The following is an 18,463-nucleotide window of genomic DNA, read 5'->3' as shown; positions in this document are numbered from 1 at the left end:
CACATAATTGAAACCACAAAATATCTCCATACTGCTCGTCTGTAGTGATCCAAGTGTCCTGAAGCCCCGACATAAAAAGTTGTTTGGAAAAACATCATTTGAACTCTGTTTTTAGCCTCACTGTAGCCTGTAGCTCTGACTGCGGGGCTTCAGGACACTTGGATCACTACGGACGAGCAGTATGGAGATATTTTGTGGTTTCAATTATGTGTTTTTGGACGTTTGAATCTGGGGCGCCGTCAGCCTCCATTAGGTGGAGTTGTGTTACTACCTCCTTTCCCCTTGGATCTCTGCAAGTGATGTGAGGACTCTAAAACTTCACCTGAGCCTCCCTCGGCATATGGGTGAGTAGATAATGGCTGAATTTTCATTTTTGGGTGCACTATCCCTTTAACAGGATAGGCAGTTATGGAAAATGAAAGAATGAATGGATGTTGCATTATCGTTATAAAATCAATATATTGCCCGGTCCAAGAATAAACACTTAAAAATGTTCTTATTTCTGTTTACAGCTACATTACAATGTGTTATAGACCAGTGGTTCCCAACTGGTCCAGGTTTCTCCATTATTAGTTCAAGTCCACACAGTTTGAAATATTCAGTGTCATACTTGTGTTTGGCCATGTTGTCGAGCTAGTTTTCTGTCTCTGTCAGTAGCTGCCCATTAGTGACTCATTCCACAGCAGGCAATAGCACTACAAGATAAAAGCTCTTTGCTGGAATTTCACTGTACTTAAAAATTACGTGTGTTTTTTACAAACTTGACACGTTTGCGAGTCACTTGCGGTCCATTCAGAGTGGACCAGCGACCCACTTTTGGACCTCGACACACCAGTTGGGAACTACTGTTATAAACCATTTAAGAATCAATGATATACTGCTTGAGAATGAAGTGTTACTGCAGTGTTTCTGATCATTTTAGATCCATTTACTAGTTAATATATGCAATAAATAAGTCCTGTAATCTAACAATGTGCTCCTCTGACAGGGTGGGCTCATAAACTTTGAGAAGAGGAGGAGGGTGAGTGCTTCCTCTTTTATCATTTCCATTTTATTTATTTGTTTTTTCATAGTAGTTGAAAACCAAGCGTCCACATAACATTCTGTCGGCACGACATAATAAGGTGTGAGGCTGTGTGTAGTATATTTGCATTATCAGAGTAAACAGGACATTTTTGGCCTCGTTTTTAAACATTTATGTCATTTTACTGCAGCTTGGTTACTGTTTGAAATATTGTGTTGAACCTTGTTACTCCACGTTATGTAACCACACAGATGTGCCGACATCTTTGTTAATCTCGTGACTTCTCTTTCTCCCTGCAGGAGTTTGAGGTTTTGTCACAGATCCGTGTGCTGCAGGCGTCCTGCTCCCAGTACAACCTGCCTCATCACCCCAGAATCTCCGCCTGGCTGCAGGGACACAAGCTGCTCACCGACCAGGAGAGGTGAGTGTGTTATTCACCCCTTCATGTAATGTTTGTGTGGCTGGATCACAAGCAGAGGAAAGCCCAGTAAAAGTTTAGTTACATAATCTGAAGTGTGTGTTGTAAAAATTTCTCCATGTGGTCAAATAAAGGAGCGTAGCTCTCATAATTTTCCACGGAAAGATTCCTCGTTAGCTGCAGTGTGAATTAATCAATGTCCCGTCATACTGAGCAGCGGCGTCTGCTCAGGTCTTGTTATCAGCTGAGACGTAGATATAACCCTGTCACTGTCGCTGCCTCGTCATAAAGACGCCACTAGTTTGACATTTATGATGTAGTAATTAGTTACAAACTCGTAAAACATCCTAACTGGGCTGGTGATGCAGCTCATGGTATGCACAGTTTATTAACTCTGTACATGTATAAAAAGGCTGAACAGAAAACATAAATTCTGGAGTTGTTGTGGAGTGAAGAAGAGTCACAGTCTCCTCCCACTGAAATAATGCAGCCAACCAACGGAGGCTGGTGGCTATGTTAGGCGACAAAATCCAAAATGTAAAGGTTGTACACAAATACAGTTTCTTTATGGATTACAGTGATGCTGAATTAACAAGAATACTGACGACACATGATGCCGCTCTGTTTTCTTTGTTTGTTTATTCTTTTTTGTGTACATAATATGTCACTGAATATACACTCACCGGCCACTTTATTAGGTACACCTTGCTAGTACCAAGTTGGACCCCCTTTTTAATTCTTGGTGTCACAGACTCAACAAGGTGCTGAAACATTCCTCAGAGATTTTGGTCCATATTGACATGATGACATCACACAGTTGATCCATGATGAGAATCTCCCGTTCCAGCACATCCCAAAGGTGCTCTATTGGACTGAGATCTGGTGACTGTGGAGGCCATTGGAGTACAGTGAACTCATTGTCATGTTTGAGATGATGTGAGCTTTGTGACATGGTGCGTTATCCTGCTGGAAGTAGCCATCAGAAGATGGGTACACTGTGGTCATAAAGGGATGGACACGGTCAGCAACAATACTCAGGTAGGCTGTGGTGTTTAAACCATGCTCAGTTGGTACTAAGAAAATCTCCCCCACACCATTACACCACCAGCAGCAGCCTGAAGCGTTGATACAAGGCAGGATGGATCCATGCTTCCATCTGAATGTGGTTTTTCCAATCTTCTATTGTCCAGTTTTGGTGAGAAAACCCGTGTGAATTGTAGCCTCAGTTTCCTGTTGTTAGCTGACAGGAGTGGCACCTGGTGTGGTCTTCTGCTGCTGTAGCCCATCTGCTTCAAGGTTGGACAAGGTGTTGTTGCTTCAGAGATGGTCTTCTGCACACCTTGGTTGGAACCAGTGCTTATTTGACTTCCTGTTGCCTTTCTATCATCTTGAACCAGTCTGGCCATTCTCCTCTGACCTCTGGCATCAACAAGGCATTTTGGCTCACTGGATATTTTCTCTTTTTGGGACCATCCTCTGTAAACCCTAGAGATGGTTGTGCTGAAAATCCCAGTAAATACTCAGACCAGCCCGTCTGGCACCAACAACCATGCCACGTTCAAAGTCACTTAAATCACCTTTCTTCATCATTCTGATGCTCCGTTTGAACTTCAGCAGCTCGTCTTCACCATGTCTACATGACTAAATGCACTGAGTTGCTGCCACCTGATTGGCTAAAAAGCTAGTTGCATTAACAAGCAGTTGAACCGGTGTACCTAATAAAGTGGCCAGTCAAAGCAAGACAAGTTTTCCTCAGCACATGGAAAGGCATCGTTGAGGATCGCAGTTCTCATTTCTGTTTTTGTTCCAGCTACGATCTGTCGAGACAGCTGGAGCCTCCGGTGGACTTGTGTTCGCCGACTCCGTGGAGCCACCGCACGCTCACAAAGAAACTCTCCTCGTGAGTATGGTGCTTTGACTAGATTTGGCTACTCAAACACACACAGAAGACATTTGACTATACACACACACACACACTCACACATATCTGCACACAACAATACTCGCTGACCTCAGTATTTTTCTGCCACAACATGAGTTGATAGAAGAAATTCTATAATATATGATAATTTATAAAACCATATTATTATTGTTATCATTATTATTATTATTATTATTATTATTATTATTATTATTATTATTATTATTAAATGAGTTTGATGTGTCTTCAGTCTCCTGACAGTGGGTGAAGGATCTAAAAAAGTTCCCGCTGACCAGATCAGCGTCTCCTCCTCTGGATCCAGTGGATCTGAGCTGGAGGATCTGTCCTCCCCGAACTCAGCCTGCTCCATCAGACTGCAGGTAAATGTGTGTGTGTGTGTGTGTCCCTCATTGTTTTCTGTCTCTACCTTGTCCTCAGTGGTGTCTCTGTTTGTCATGCTCTGCCTTCGTCTACTTGGCCTCTGTGTTCAGCACAACAGACACTATTTACACTTCACAAACAACTTTCTGAAGCAGTCAAACAAACCCTGAAGCGTTTAGAATAAGAGCTGAAATACACTCGATGCTTTTGAAAGTTGCATAATCGCCCTGCACAAAGGACTTTCTTCAAAGGGCCATCGAAACTAGCGTGAGCTCTCAGCAAATGGAGCTTGAATTGAGCAGGTCCTCAGCTGATCTGGAGTAGGCTTTGTCTGACCTCTGCAGAGCAGTCAGTCATAAAGCACTACAGACGCTCTGAGCATATTTCAAGTGGCACTCATCGATATTTTCTCCCTCTTGTTTTTGTCTCCCCTCCGCCGCAGTCTTTTCACAGCTCTTGCAACAACGTGTCTGAGGCCTTCTCTTCCTGCTCGTCCTCCTCGTCCTCATCCTCCCCCTGCTCCACCGCATCTTCCTCTCCAGACTCGCCCACTCCTTCCAGCTCCTCCGACTGCCGGACGGATCTCTGCTCCTCAGCTGCATCCTGTGGCGGCGCTCGGCCGAAGCCCACTCTGGCCTCCATACACAAGCGCTCCGTGTCCATGACCTCACTGCCGCAGTACAACCGTCAGGTGGCCGACTCCTGTATAGTGAGGGTGAGCGTGGACCTGGGACACAACAACGGCAACATGTACAAAAGCATCCTGGTGAGTTCATCCTCAAGTGTTGTGATGTTTTTCATATCCAACGTACCAATCAGTCAGTCAAGCTTTAATGTAGAGCACCTTTTATACAGGTCAGTGCATTCAAGGTGCCTCACAGGTGACTGAAAAGCTGATAATAAGAGATAACATGCGACAAAAACAATTTAATGATTTACAAAAAGTGGCAGTCTTTTTATAAACATTCTTTAACCTTCTTCAGTGAGAGACTTTTTTGTGTTTTTTCTGTTTTATCCATAGAGATGCACAGTACTCTTTAAATTTAATATAATTATTATTATGTTTCTATTTTAAAAAAAACAAAACTGTGATTCTCATTGTTTAATTGACACTGTTTTGTCATGCCATGTGCTATAACCTTTAATAAAAATATTAATTAAAAAACAAACAAAAAAACAATGTAATAATTTCAGCACACAAGACAATAAAAATGATAAAAATGTAATCAAATCAAAGCTATAAAAACAGTAATGGTATTAAGAATAAAAAAACTTAAAAAAAAAACTACTAAAAATAAAAACCAAATTAAAGACAAAGATGAAAAAGATTTAATAAAGACAAAACCAGAATAAAAATAATCATGAGAAAAATACAGTGACATAGATTTAAAAGCTATGATATGAAATAATAATGATAATAATAATAATACTTGTTATTTTCTATTTAAAAAAACAGTGATTCTCATTGTTTAATTGACACTGTTTTGTCATGCTATGTACTATAACCTTTATTAAAAATATTAATAAAAAAAAACAAAAAACAATGTAATAATTTCAGCACACAAGACAATAAAAATGATGAAAATGTACTTAAATAGGTTTAAAAGCTATAAACACAGTAATGTATAAAAAAAATAGAAATAAAAAAATGTAAATATAAAAACTAGATTAAAGAACTAGATAAAAAAAATTAACAACAGAAAAAACAGAGAAAAATAATTCTGAAAAAAAATACAGTGAAATAGGCTTAAAAGCTATAATATTAAGTAGTAGTAGTAGTAGTAGTAATGATAATAATAATAATAATAATAAAATAAAATACAATAAAACAAGTGAACAAAATAATGTTAATAATGTCTATAAACCGTTATTAATTAACAGCTCAGCAGCTCAACAGCTTCCCCACTGGAACAAGTTTTCTGACTTAAAGTTAAAGCTGTGAAAATACTCTCAGTATAGCGTATATATACTTAATATTAATTTTTTATGTAACTAAAATAGGTTTTGTTGCTGAACCCAATCCACAGTTCATTGCTTAGCTTCTCCAGTTCTCCATACAACCCCACTTCAAAAAATCTGAACTATTCCTTTAATATAAGGCTCTGAGTACTTCTTCCACCACTCAACACTCTGAACACAAATTGACTTTCTCACGTCTTCGTTAAGGTTTATTTAACAGCACTTTTTCTTCTTCATCTTCCATAGTTGACCAGCCAGGACAAAACTGCCCAGGTGATCCAAAGGGCGCTGGAGAAGCACCACCTCGAGCACATGAACTGGCAGGACTTCTCTCTGACACAGGTCATCTCTCAGGACAGAGGTCAGGACAGAGACACTTCACTGTCAACAGAGTTGTTTGAAACCGTGCTGAAGAGGCATTCTCTCTGACCATTTGTCTTGTTCTTCCTGTTTTCAGAGTTGCACATACCGGACAAAGCCAACGTCTTCTACGCTATGTCCACAACGGCAAACTTTGACTTTGTTTTGCGGCACTTTGCCAAAGGCCAGAAGAAGCCGCTGAAGGCCACGATGAGTCTTGGACGATACACAAAGTAGAGCCAAGTCCTGCACCTGGAAGATGAACTAGACTCTTTAATAGTTGTTTTATAAGACAAGTATGTTCTCCAAGATGGTCCATCCTTTTTCTGGATACCAAAGAGGTTTTTATGGAACTGTAGGACCCCAGGAAGACTAAGGACACTTTCATGTGTTTCTAATGGGGATCCTTGAATGAACAAGATGATGCAAAAGCACTTTATGAAGAAGAAAGCTCACCTCAACAGAACCTGACAGAGCTCAAAGAAACATCTGGATCAGACAGGCTTTCATTTCCTGCTGGAATAAACTTGGGACAAATCCTAAAAATAGGAAAAAAGGAACTCATTCCTCAACATTCTCTCTGAGATGTGTTCGTCACATGGTTTTATCCAACCCAGTCTCCAGAATAAAATGTCAGCATTGTGTGTTTCTGCAAACCACGGAAATGTTACATTTTTACGTTTCATACGTATCATGTCAGCGTTTTGAAAATGACGTAGTATGTTAGCTGACTTTGTCATCAGGAGGTGGAGGGGAGGGTGAAGACGCCTGCCTGGCTGCCAGTCGCTGCAGACGACTCTTGAGACGAACAAACTACAAAACCAGTTGTTTTTTAGTGAGTCATTACTGCATTTTCAGCAGCTTTTTAGCACCAAACATGGGTGTTTTTTCATGTTTTGTCGCTGCGTTTCCTGCCGGGATAGTGCCACAAAGAGCGGTTGTTTTTGACCAAGACGTCACTTAATTGAATGCTATGAAATGTGGTTGTTGCTTACCAAGACATTCGTGCATTTCCTGACGGGATAGTGCCACAAAAAGCGGTTCGTTTTTACCAAGACATTACTGCCAGGGTAGTGCCATGAGAAGTGGCTGTTTTTTACGAAGATGTCACTGCGTACCCTGCCAGGATAGTGCCACGAACAGCACTTGTTTTTTACCAAGACGTCACTGCATTATCTGCCGGGATAGTGCCACTAAAAGCAGTTGTTTTTCACTAAGACATCGCAGCGTTTCCTGTTGGATAGTGCCATGAAAAGCGGGTCTTTTTTTACCAAGATGTCACTACGTTTCCTGCCAGGATAATGCCACGAAAAGTGGTTGATTTTTACCAAGACATCGTTGCATTTCCTGCCGGGATTGCTGCTTAAAAAGCGACTGTTTTATATCAAGATATAGCCGCATGTCCTGCCAAGATAGTGCCATGAGAAGCGGTTGATTTTTACGAAGATGTCACGACGCTTCGTGCCAATATAGTGCCACGAAGAGTGGTTGGTTTTTACCATGACATCACTGCTTTTTCTTCAGTCATAGTGGCATGAAAAGCATGTTTTACACCCGAGACATCGCTGTGTTTCCAGCCAGGATACAGCCACCTTTCCCTGCTAGAAATTTTAAGCCATAACATATTTTTTCCAAACCATAACCAAGTGGTTTCACTGCCTAAACCTAACCATGTTGTGAAATGTAAAGTTTTAAGGTATGTTCAGTAAAGTTACTGACGTATCCGTGGTTTGCAGAAAAGTACAATGGCAACATTTCTTCTGGGTGACTGGGTTGAATAAGTTCATGGATGCAAATACTGGTTGATTTTCGCTCTGAGCTGTTCGATGTCAACACGCCACATCAGTGAACTATTTATACATGAACATTTAGAAAAGCCCAACCATCTCCCTGCACAGCTGGGCGCCATTAATAACCCGTCTGTTAAAAGGGAATGGGGGTCAGATGCTGTGTGAAGGGCGCACAGTTGATAATGAACTCCCGGGGCTCCTCAGCAGGTTGTCAGCCACTTGAGATGAGATCACTGGTGTGGCGCGCCGATGCCATCTGAGGAGAGGGAGGGGACGTTCTCAGCAGGGATCACTGTGTACCCGGGGGAGTTTCAGCCCGGCTCCTGCGGTGTTGCTGTGATACTCATCGTGTGAGGCGAGCAGCCCCGACTGGAAGGATGGCATTCCTGAGCCGCGGTTACCATGGCAGCAGCAGCAGAGACTTTGATGGATGGGACTGGGACGCACACATGCAAGTGTCTGCTGTATCTAGATGAGACAACAATAGGGGTGATCTGTTGTGTGTGTGCTTTCAGTGTTTCAGTGCAATGACGAAGCAAGTTTGACTTTTAGAGTTTAGATTTTTTTTTCTAATGTTTTGTATTTATTTTCACTGTGGTTCACTTTGTGGTTCACTTTAATCGCACCTTCATTTGATTGACACGTTGTGATGACACATTGGTGGCTTCAAGTTTAATTAAAAAAAAAAAAAAAACAACACAAACTTTACTTTAAAACATCTCTGATTAGTGACGTTAAAAGTTTAAAGATGTCGTATTTTCTGATGAATATTGAGAATATTTAAAATTTTAATGAGAATATTTTAATTTTTAAGAATAAAAATGTTTTATTTTTTACTTAAATTGTAACAAATGTGGTTCAGACGAGTGAAGCTTGGATGTTACTGGTGCTTTAATGGCTTGATTTAAAGCCTTACGAGGACATTAGATGTAATCATTTCAATGACGTCAGATGACGCACAGACTCTCCTGGGGTAGCTGATAATCATCATTTTTCTAACAGTTAACGCTTCAAGGAGGAATTACATTCTCAACAGACACACTAAAATCACATGTTTAATCACTCTGCAGGCCCCGTGTATCAGCTCAGGGGCTGTGGAGGTAAGAAACGCAGAACTCGGTGACCTATTCTGTCTGCACACATCTTTGTAATAAACACCTTTGTCTTACCAAAACTGCTTTTTGTTCACATTTGTGATAATGAAGAGAACACCACAGCTGTAAAACAAAGAAATAAACAGGTTTAAAAAAACTGTTTCCACACTGTATTGACAACTTCCTAATAAACACTTTCAGTCCTGTTTATCTGACTGATTTCTGCTGTGTAGTCTGATGTAGCAGGTCGAGTGTTTCCTCTATGAATTATTATCCTCTTTGAATGTTGACACATATGATAACGTGTGTTTCATAAAAGAGCTCCAGACAACATGAATATAAACAGCTCTGTAAATACCCTTTCAAAAAAGAATGAATATTCAATGATAAAGTAGTGATTTATTTTCCACAGGTGGCACTGTGGTGCAGTGGTTAGCATTGTCACCTCAAAGCAATAAGGTTCCTGGTCTGAACCCAGGGGGTGGGAGCCCCTCTCTGCAGAGTTTGCATGTTCTCCCTGTGTCAGCGTGGGTTTCCTCCAGGTGCTCCAGCTTCCTCCCACAGTCCAAAGACATGCAGGTTAACTGGTGGCTCTAAATTGTCCGTAGGTGTGAATGTGAGTGTGAATGGTTGTCTGTCTCTATGTGTCAGCCCTGTGATAGTCTGGTGACCTGTCCAGGGTGAACCCTGCCTCTCACCCAGTGTCAGCTGGGATAGGCTCCAGCCCCCGCGACCCCTAACAGGATAAGTGATTACAGAGAATGAATGACTAAATTTCCTCAGGGTAATTCCAAGGAATTACTTTTACTTTTAAATAACTTTTCTCTCTCTCACTCTTTTTTGTTACTTAAAAACAGAGAGGAACATCTCCCACAGGGCATGCTTCAATAACACTCTTAAAACAACAAACACTCTTTTATTAATAAACATTGTTTAACCAGCACATGTTGTAATTATTACAAAATTCTTCAGGGCACGCCGTAGGATCTAGACAAGAGGTAGAAACTAAAGGGGAAAAAAAGCTTAGATAATTTCATGACAGAAAAAAACATACATTTGAACCCACACAAGAAGTTTTCTTTATTGGGTATAATATTAAAGAGCTTGCATACATAAATAGTTTTGGTTTATCTTTCAAATGTGATAGTGTTTGAAGATATATGTGTATATCTTTTAATTGAAATGTATATGAGAGGAAGGTACAGGTAAAATTTGGCTAAAATAATTAGCAAATTAATGACATATTGTTCACTGCTGGAGAAATTTGGATTTCTGAATATTAATAACAAATAACGTTGTTAAAGTAAAATATTATGATCAAATTATGTTTTAAGATCCAGCTGAAAATCAGCCCAAAACATGGTCAAATGTTTGAACAAACAACTGTTAAAGCATTTCCACCACATAATTACAGAAACAGCATTGTCTTCTATATTAAGATTAGGGCTATTTTTATGTTATGGTATGTTTTACGTTTTATTATCCTTGATAGTAAATAAGTAGAAGCAACGCACACAAGAAGTCTGAATTGCTTCTTCTTTTCATTTAATTTTCATTTCAAACATTACAACATTGGCCAGGGCTTCATTAAATTTACACAGGTTTGCACAATGCACGGGTGTTTCCCGCCATCACCTGCACCAAATGAAAAGGAATCCCAGTGCTGTGCACAGGACATGTGCTTTTGAATTAGTTTTATTATCCTTCCTTTTAAGTGAGAAAATAAATGGTACAAAGTCAGACATCTTAGGGTTAGGTCAAGGGTTAGACTTCACATATTATCAAAAACAACAATTGTCAGACTAAAAATAAACATGAAGGAAATTAAGAAAAAAAAACAGCATTTTAAAATTATGTAGTCGATGTAACAAAAAAGAAGAGAGAAGGATATGATATATGGTAGACTTTCTTATTATCTAAGCCATATATTTCAGAGACTGAATTAAAATGATAAATATATTTAAAAATAAACTATTGAACAGGGGGATAACTTGGAAAATGTATTTTTGTACATATGAAAGTTACCAGTTAATGGAAATCTTATTTCAGTTACATACATTTGGAGAAACAAAGAATATTTAACGAAAATTTTCTGACAGTCAGTAACCAAAGAAAGAAAGGAAATAAATTAATTTATAATTAAAATATAATACATTTAAAATTATAATGCTCTATTATAACTATTATTATTATTTTGCTTTTGTTTTATTTTATTTATTTATGTAGTTATTTAAAAGTTTTATTTTCCGGGTTTGTTTTCCTGTTTCGCATGACGTCACTGACCCCTACAGTCTCTCGCGCGTGCTACATCACAGTCTCCTGCTTTTTTCTTTTCTTTTTTTTTTTGACGGTTTTAAACACATAAAAGCAGCGTCAATATTTAACTAAAATAAGTTTTACCACATAAAAAAAGTTTCTCCAGCATGTTGTCCTCTCCAGTGAAGACCTGAAGATGTCCTCCAGTCACACACGGAGACACAGACCGCTGTCCAAAGGTAAGACAACATGCTAACGGCTGCTAACGAACGTTAAGCTAAGCTAGCTAACCTCACAGAGGGTGGTCAAAATAGCTGACCTCATGTTTTAATAAACCCTGGACAAAGATAGTGAATGAACTGTAGACACTAGATGGTGTCAGAGAGCTGTGTGTGTGTGTGTGTGTGTGTGTGTGTGTGTCACCAGTCACCTGTACTGACGTTAAGTCAGCACACGGGGGCAGTAGCATGTTAGCAGTGAAGCTAACCGCTGAGTCTGAGCACACTGAGTTCCTGGATGTATCTGGCTGTAAAGTGCTGCTGTGGCTTTAAACAATACAAATGTGTTTTATATTTTAGGATGTTTTATTAATACAACAACATCAGGTCCATTTCGTTATTCCTTCACACCTGACTGGCTCTGAAATGAGAGGATTTTATAACCTCAGAAAACATAATAACATCTCCATGGGACAAGTCCAGCAGCTGCTCAGTGTCTCACCTCATCAGACCTGTATCACTGCAGACATGTTGTAGGAAAAGCACAGGTGTATTCAGTGACACTTAATAGAAGAGAGCCATCACAAATGTCATTGCTGTCAGTGCTGTTAAAAAGGTCCATAAAAGACAGACTTAAAGAGGATCTGTCCTCTGTTGGGGTGATTCTCAAAGTGGGGTCCGTGTTTTGAAATTCATTTAATTATCATGACATGTTTTTTCCCCACAAAAGGCTCCGTAGTTAAGTGAAGTGAATATTTTTATTTTTAGATTTAAAGTAGCTCAAAGATTACATTCTGATCTAACATGTTGTATATTTTAAATAATCAGAATCTGAATATTTCGTATATTTAGCCTTTGTACTGGTGTTGTCACCATACTGGAATTTATGAAAAGATAAGAATAACAAGACTATAATGTGACAAGGATGACTTTTCTTTTATTGGTTAGTAGCAGATAACAGAAGAAGGACTGAAGTAAACTTTAATAAGACGAGAGAGCTTGAAAACACAGCTGGTACCGATTTATCGATACTGTGGAAAATTAGTAATGAAACAACATATTTTTTAAACAGCTATGTCTGCACTGAGAGTTAAACTTAAAGCAGTTTTCTCTTAATTTACTTAGATATTTTAAGATCCAGTGCTACTTGCAGCTAATTGAGGGCCAGTGACATGACATGCAGTTTCGATATTTAAAACCCTTTATGAAGTATAGGTAAGGAAAGTGATCATAAAAAAAACGTTTATTGAATCTATTAATCTCTTTTTATCAAGTAATATGAAAATGTATTGAGGGTATGAAGACGTTTAAAAATTATTAGACATTATAGACACAAAATGTACCAGATAACTGTCCGCACTTAATGCTGAAATGCAAAAAAGCCACAAAAAAGTTTTAAAATTAAAAAAAAAAAAGTGTTGCCAGCAAAATATTAAAAAATAACAACTATGACATCCAGTTGATTGCTGTGAATCAGAGCATTTTGTCCATAAACTTGCACTTGGCCAACGCCACCTGGGACAACAATCAATCTGGAGGCTTTTTTTTTTTTTTTTCATGTATGTTGTCAGACAGGAAGTTACACAATCAGACCCTGAAAGACCCCCAAACAATGGTGAAAAGTCAAAGTGTGTTTATTTAACCCTTTCGCTCACTAGTACACTGGGGGATAAAATCCTGTGTCATGTAATGTTGATTTTATTCAGATTTATTTAATATGAATCGACATACTTGAAAGTTGAAGTTCAGGGTTGCAGATTTCTTTAGGTCATCAAAACAACTGCCTGATTGAGTTATGTCATAGTTTTTTAGACATGAATTTAGTCTGTTACCCCATGATGTCATCCGTGATCCTGGATGACACATGTTTAAATATTTTTCTTTTCATACAGTTTTTTTATTAAATAAAAAAGTATTGCTTTGCTTTTAAGAGGCCATTTTGAGGATTTATTTTAAAGAGGCAACAGATAGGATTCATTTTATTTTTAGCTTGGCGCCACCTAGCGTCAGTGGTGTTGCTCACACTGTTGCAATGACCAAATTGAGCGTGGGGATCAGAGATAATCACTAAAATGTATACCTCTATGTATATGTAGAATGAGAAGGTGTGTGGACACTCTACTAAATAAATGAGTAAAGAGACCGAGCAACAATTATCAGATTTATCTGAATTAAAAACAAATAGTAATGCAAATAATTATAGCAGAATGTACAGTACCCGTACAAACAGCTCACAGTAAATGATACCAATATGTACAGTACCAGTACTGGGCGATGTCCGTGGATAGCTGCCTCCGTGAGAAGAGAACAGAAGGAAGGGAGGGGGGTATCACTGTCCGAGGGCTGCCGTAGAATGGCAACCAGGATGTCAGCCGACCAACACTCGCTACCCGCTCCCTGGTTGCGGCGATTTGCGATGCTGGCCAGCTAGGAATGAACTAGCAGCCAGTACAGTACAGTCCTCTCTGGTCTAGCTAACATTTAGCCGTGTTACTTACTGATCCATTAGAAAGAAAGCTAGCTGGACATGGGTTTTGAAGCCTCTTTGGTCACGGAGCTCCCTCCATCTCTTGAACGCCTGACTGAGGTTTACTCTTGTTTTTCCTCTTCTTTTATCACTCTCCTTTTTGCTCTTCTTTGCCTCCTCACACAGAGGAGCTCCTTTTCTTTTGCTAGGCCGTTTTTCACTTGTCTCCAAACTTTGTCCGTCTGCCATTGTGCTCGTGACTCAACTATCTCATGCCCAACTCCTCATAAGGACCAGCTCCAGTCCCTGATTGGCTGACTGACCAGTTTCGCAATACATGACGCGTTTCCTGCAGAAGCCGGTGGCAGAAGCTTATTGCAAAGCCACTAAGTAACCTATGTAAATGCTGATAGTCTGATTTTACTGTGGACACTATCCTGTGCAACCCACATTATTTTCATAATGATGTATTTAGGAAAAGATGCTATCTGTTGCCTCTTTAAAACTATATTGGTCACTGGGTCCTGAGTTGATGTCAGTTGCACTGTTCTATGGGTATTCTGTGTTGATAAGTGGAGCAAAAATATACAATATGTTCAGTACTTTTCTCTTGTGTCATTATTTTACGTAACTAGGTCTATAGGAGTGTGAAAATTAGCTCGTTAAATTATTCCAAGGGACCACACGAGGGTGTCCCCAGTATAAGCGCGATCTTATAAGAGGCTCTTGGCTGAAAAACAATTGAGGAGCTCTGCTTTATTGAGTGCGGCTGGCTCATCTACCCACTCAGTGCACTTGGCTGCAGCAGACGCTCACTCAGCAGAGGGATACGGGTTTGAATTCATTATGTTAGGACTTGCCTCATGATGTGTGTGTGTGTGAGAGAGAGGGAGCGAGAGAGGGATGCTCAGGTCAGCAGTTCTGGAGGAGAAACAGGACACTGCCCCTCATCTCTTACTTTCTCATGTATTATGTATGCGTGTGATGTCCGGCCGTGTGTGTGTGAGCTGCATGCAGCCAGCGGATGTGCATGATGTATCAATGCTGCCCTTCGCCCTCAGAGATCCAAAATGCTATTTATCTGCCTTTGGAGCGGCGCCCTGCAGGCCACACGAGACATACAAGGTCTTATCTGGATTTGTCCAGGAAATCAGTGCAGCAGGAGTCTAATGAGGATTGATGAGACATGGAGTTTGGTTTTCAATAAAATCGATGATCTTCACCTCTGTTGACCCGAGAGTGGGACGTTTGAGTTCAAGGCTGCTTGCATTCTTAACGTGAGATAACTTGTAGTGAAGTCAGAGGTCATTTCCAGTCTGAGGCCTGTTGAGCTGTTTGTTTCCTCATGAATGTAATATTAAGATCCTCATAGGGCCATCGAATATTATTGATATCACTTTGCCTTGTCTAAATCTAACAACTCAATCACCAGAAAAAATGTTGGCGTTGTATGTTTCTGCAAACCAGGGACACGCTACATTTGTATGTTCTTTAAACCTTAATGTTTCCTTACATCTAGAAAACACTTTGGGTAATGTATGGTTAGGTTTAGACACAAAAAACATGTGGTTATGGTTAGGAAAAAAACATGTTTGGGCCTAAAAACCTTTCTTCGTTTCTGGTAGCGCAATTATGGCCAGAGAAGCTGTCGATGTCTCTGTAAAAAGACGATCGCTTTTCATGGCAATATCCTGGCTGGAATGCAGTGATGCTTCGGTAAAAGACATTTGCTTTTCGTGTCACTATCCTGGTCGTTAACACAGCGATGTCTCGATTAAAAACAACTATTTTTCGTGGCACTATCCCTGCAGGGAATGCTGGTTTGTCTCAGTGAAAAACAACTGCTTTTTGTGACACTATCCTGGCAGGAAATGCAGAGATATCTTAGTAAAAAAGAGCTGCTTTTTGTGACACTATCCCAGTTGTAAGCACAGTGAAATCTCTGTAAAAAACAATCATTTTTCATAGCACTATCCTGGCAGGAAACACAATGATGTCTCAGTGACAAACAACTGCTTTTCGTAAAACTATCCCAGCTCTAAATGCAGCAAAGTGTTGGTGAAAATCAGCCCTTTTTCACGGCACTATTCCCGTTATAACACAGCAATGTCTCTGTAGAAAACAATTGCTTTTCATGGCACTATCCCAGCAGGAAGTGCTGGTTTATCTCAGTGAAAAACAACCAGTTTTTGTGGCACTACCTGGCAAGAAACACAGCGTTATCTTAGTAAAAAAACAGCTGCTTTTTCATGGCGCTATCCCAGTTGTAAGCACAGCAAAGTCAGTGACAAACAACTGCTATTCGTAACACTATTCCAGCTTGAAATGCAGCGATGTCTTGGTAAATAGCAACCACTTTTCATGGTGATATCACTGGAAGGAATCACAGCAATTTCTTAGTAAATAACGGCAGCTTTTTGTGACACTAACCCAGCTTAAAATGAAGCGATGTCTTGGTTAAAAAAAACTATTTTTTGTGGCACTATTCACATTATAACACAGCAATGTCTCTGTAGAGAAAAACTGTTTTCCGTGGCACTGTCCTGGCAGGAAATTCAGTGAGCACTTGATAAAAACAAAGGCTTTTGTTGTTTTGTGGTTTGTCTGCAGCTTGGTGGCTCCAAGGTCTCACACCATCCGCCATTCCAGTCACCTCCCAGTGACGAACGTCAGCTCATATACTACGTCACTTTAAAAATGTTGATAAGATACGTATAAATCTAAAATGTGTGTGGTATTCATGGTTTGCAGAAACAATGGCAACATTTTCCTCTGGCGACTGAGCTGATATCTAAAGGTTAACTGTTTTCTCTTCAGCGTTTTCACTCAGCTGTAACATCCAAGGCTTCTGCATTGTTTGCACAATGTGTGATGACGTCAGATCCTGTGTATTGAGTAAGAAGGAAGTGTGTGAGGATGCTTTACTTGCATAATTGTTTATCATCCTCAGTTTTTTAGTAACACTGGGATAGAGTTCAGCTCATGAGAGCAGGAGACATTTCCTCACCTCTTGGACACATTCTGTTGTTTGGTTGTTTCATAACCGCACAGACTGCAGGCATGTGTGAAAATGTTAGGCAACAGCTTCGTCTGATCAATGCTGAAGATGATGACAGACAGCTGCCCCCTGCCTCACCTGGGTGCCCCCCCCCTGCCCTGCAGTGAAGAGAAAGACATTCAGCTCTTCAGTCAGAGTCAGAGGAGGCATGACCCTGTTATATTGCACGTGTGCTGAGGTCAGTGAGTTGCTGCCATTTCAACATCTATATAGATGCTACACATGTGGCTGTAAAAGCGGTACCGAAGCCAGCTCGCAGCCCTGTTTGGATGTGCCGCTCTGCACACTGTTGACAAACATTGTTCCTCATTCTCAGAAAAGGAAGTGCACTTTCCCCACATGCACACACACACACACACACACACAGAGAACAAAATTCTCACCATGTATACAAACATTGACTCACCATGAGTGACAGTCATGCCTGTTTGCACTCAAGCACCCCGAGATATTCCTGGCAGGGTGCAGATTGGTTGTACCATATGCGCACACGCTCATGCATGAAGGGCTAAATCTGACTCCCCTCCTCAATGCAGACATTTCTGCGTTCGCATGCCCATTTAAACTCACATACAGATGTTTCTCTGCCCACGTGAGTTATTTATGTCTTCCCACTCTCACCTCTGAGATGAGCTGATCAGGATTGTTAACCTTTTCTGCATCACAACTAGTGTTGCCACGACGCTTGTCACACGCTGGAGGCTGACGTGGAGCTGGTGCTGCTCTATTTTGAGAAGATTTTAATCACACGAGTTATAAATTCATATCACTCTGATGAGTTGATGCTGCTGCTGCTGCTTCTCCATGTTTTTTATGACTGCTCAGAATGCCAAGCTTCACTCATCCGTATAAACTAATAATTTCACTACTTGGTTCGGCTCATCTGGACTCGACTCACTTTTGGTACCAGCTGCTTGTTTTTCACTGCAGATAACACACCTCAGTGCGGATCAAAACTGCTGTGACATTATCTTAAGTGCAACATTTGCTGAATTCTTTCATTGGTAGCCAAATGGAGAAACTTCTGCACTAGGGATGCATGATATTGGATTTTTTGCTAATATCAAATATGCCGATATGTACCAAATTATTTGACCGATAACCAATACCAATGCCACTTTTATCCACACTTAATTTTTAGTGGTCAAGTCTCTTCTGTAGTGTAATTAACATCATTATGCAGGCATAATCTTATTGTGACGGTCCACCAGCAGATGGAGACATGAAATACAATACTTTTTGATGTATGTAATATTTATTCATTGTGTAGATTAAGAAAAGGTGTGTTGGCCAATTCCCATATTTCATTTTAAAGCCAATATCGGCCGATACTGATGACGTGCCGATATTATCAGAATCAGAATCAGAATCAGAAATACTTTATTGATCCCCGAGGGGAAATTATTTATGTTACAGGTGCTCCTTGCAAGAGAGGAAAGATACGTGAAAATATAAGAAATTTAAACAGTAGTATTAACAAATATATAGTTAAATAAACAGGAATTATTAACAAACAT

At 40.0% G+C, this 18,463-nt stretch overlaps 1 protein-coding gene across 2 annotated transcripts in view; it reads left to right on the top strand.

The window, feature by feature from the left end:
* LOC126405305 (ral guanine nucleotide dissociation stimulator-like 1) overlaps positions 1-9,155 on the top strand; it is a 24,480-nt gene extending 15,325 nt beyond the window's left edge. For both annotated transcript variants that reach the window (XM_050068978.1, XM_050068977.1), the window contains 7 exons: positions 989-1,021; positions 1,324-1,445; positions 3,253-3,342; positions 3,614-3,743; positions 4,187-4,510; positions 5,950-6,064; positions 6,161-9,155. In XM_050068978.1, coding sequence (XP_049924935.1) covers positions 989-1,021; positions 1,324-1,445; positions 3,253-3,342; positions 3,614-3,743; positions 4,187-4,510; positions 5,950-6,064; positions 6,161-6,300 — 954 coding nt within the window. In that variant the 3' untranslated portion in view covers positions 6,301-9,155. The remainder of the gene's footprint in view (positions 1-988; positions 1,022-1,323; positions 1,446-3,252; positions 3,343-3,613; positions 3,744-4,186; positions 4,511-5,949; positions 6,065-6,160) is intronic.
* Positions 9,156-18,463: the final 9,308 nt, after the last annotated feature.

Source organism: Epinephelus moara, chromosome 18 (genome assembly GCF_006386435.1).
Source record: "Epinephelus moara isolate mb chromosome 18, YSFRI_EMoa_1.0, whole genome shotgun sequence".
Lineage (NCBI taxonomy): Eukaryota > Metazoa > Chordata > Actinopteri > Perciformes > Serranidae > Epinephelus > Epinephelus moara.
Note: the sequence above shows the minus strand (reverse complement) of the source record. Positions and strands in the feature narration are given on the sequence as shown.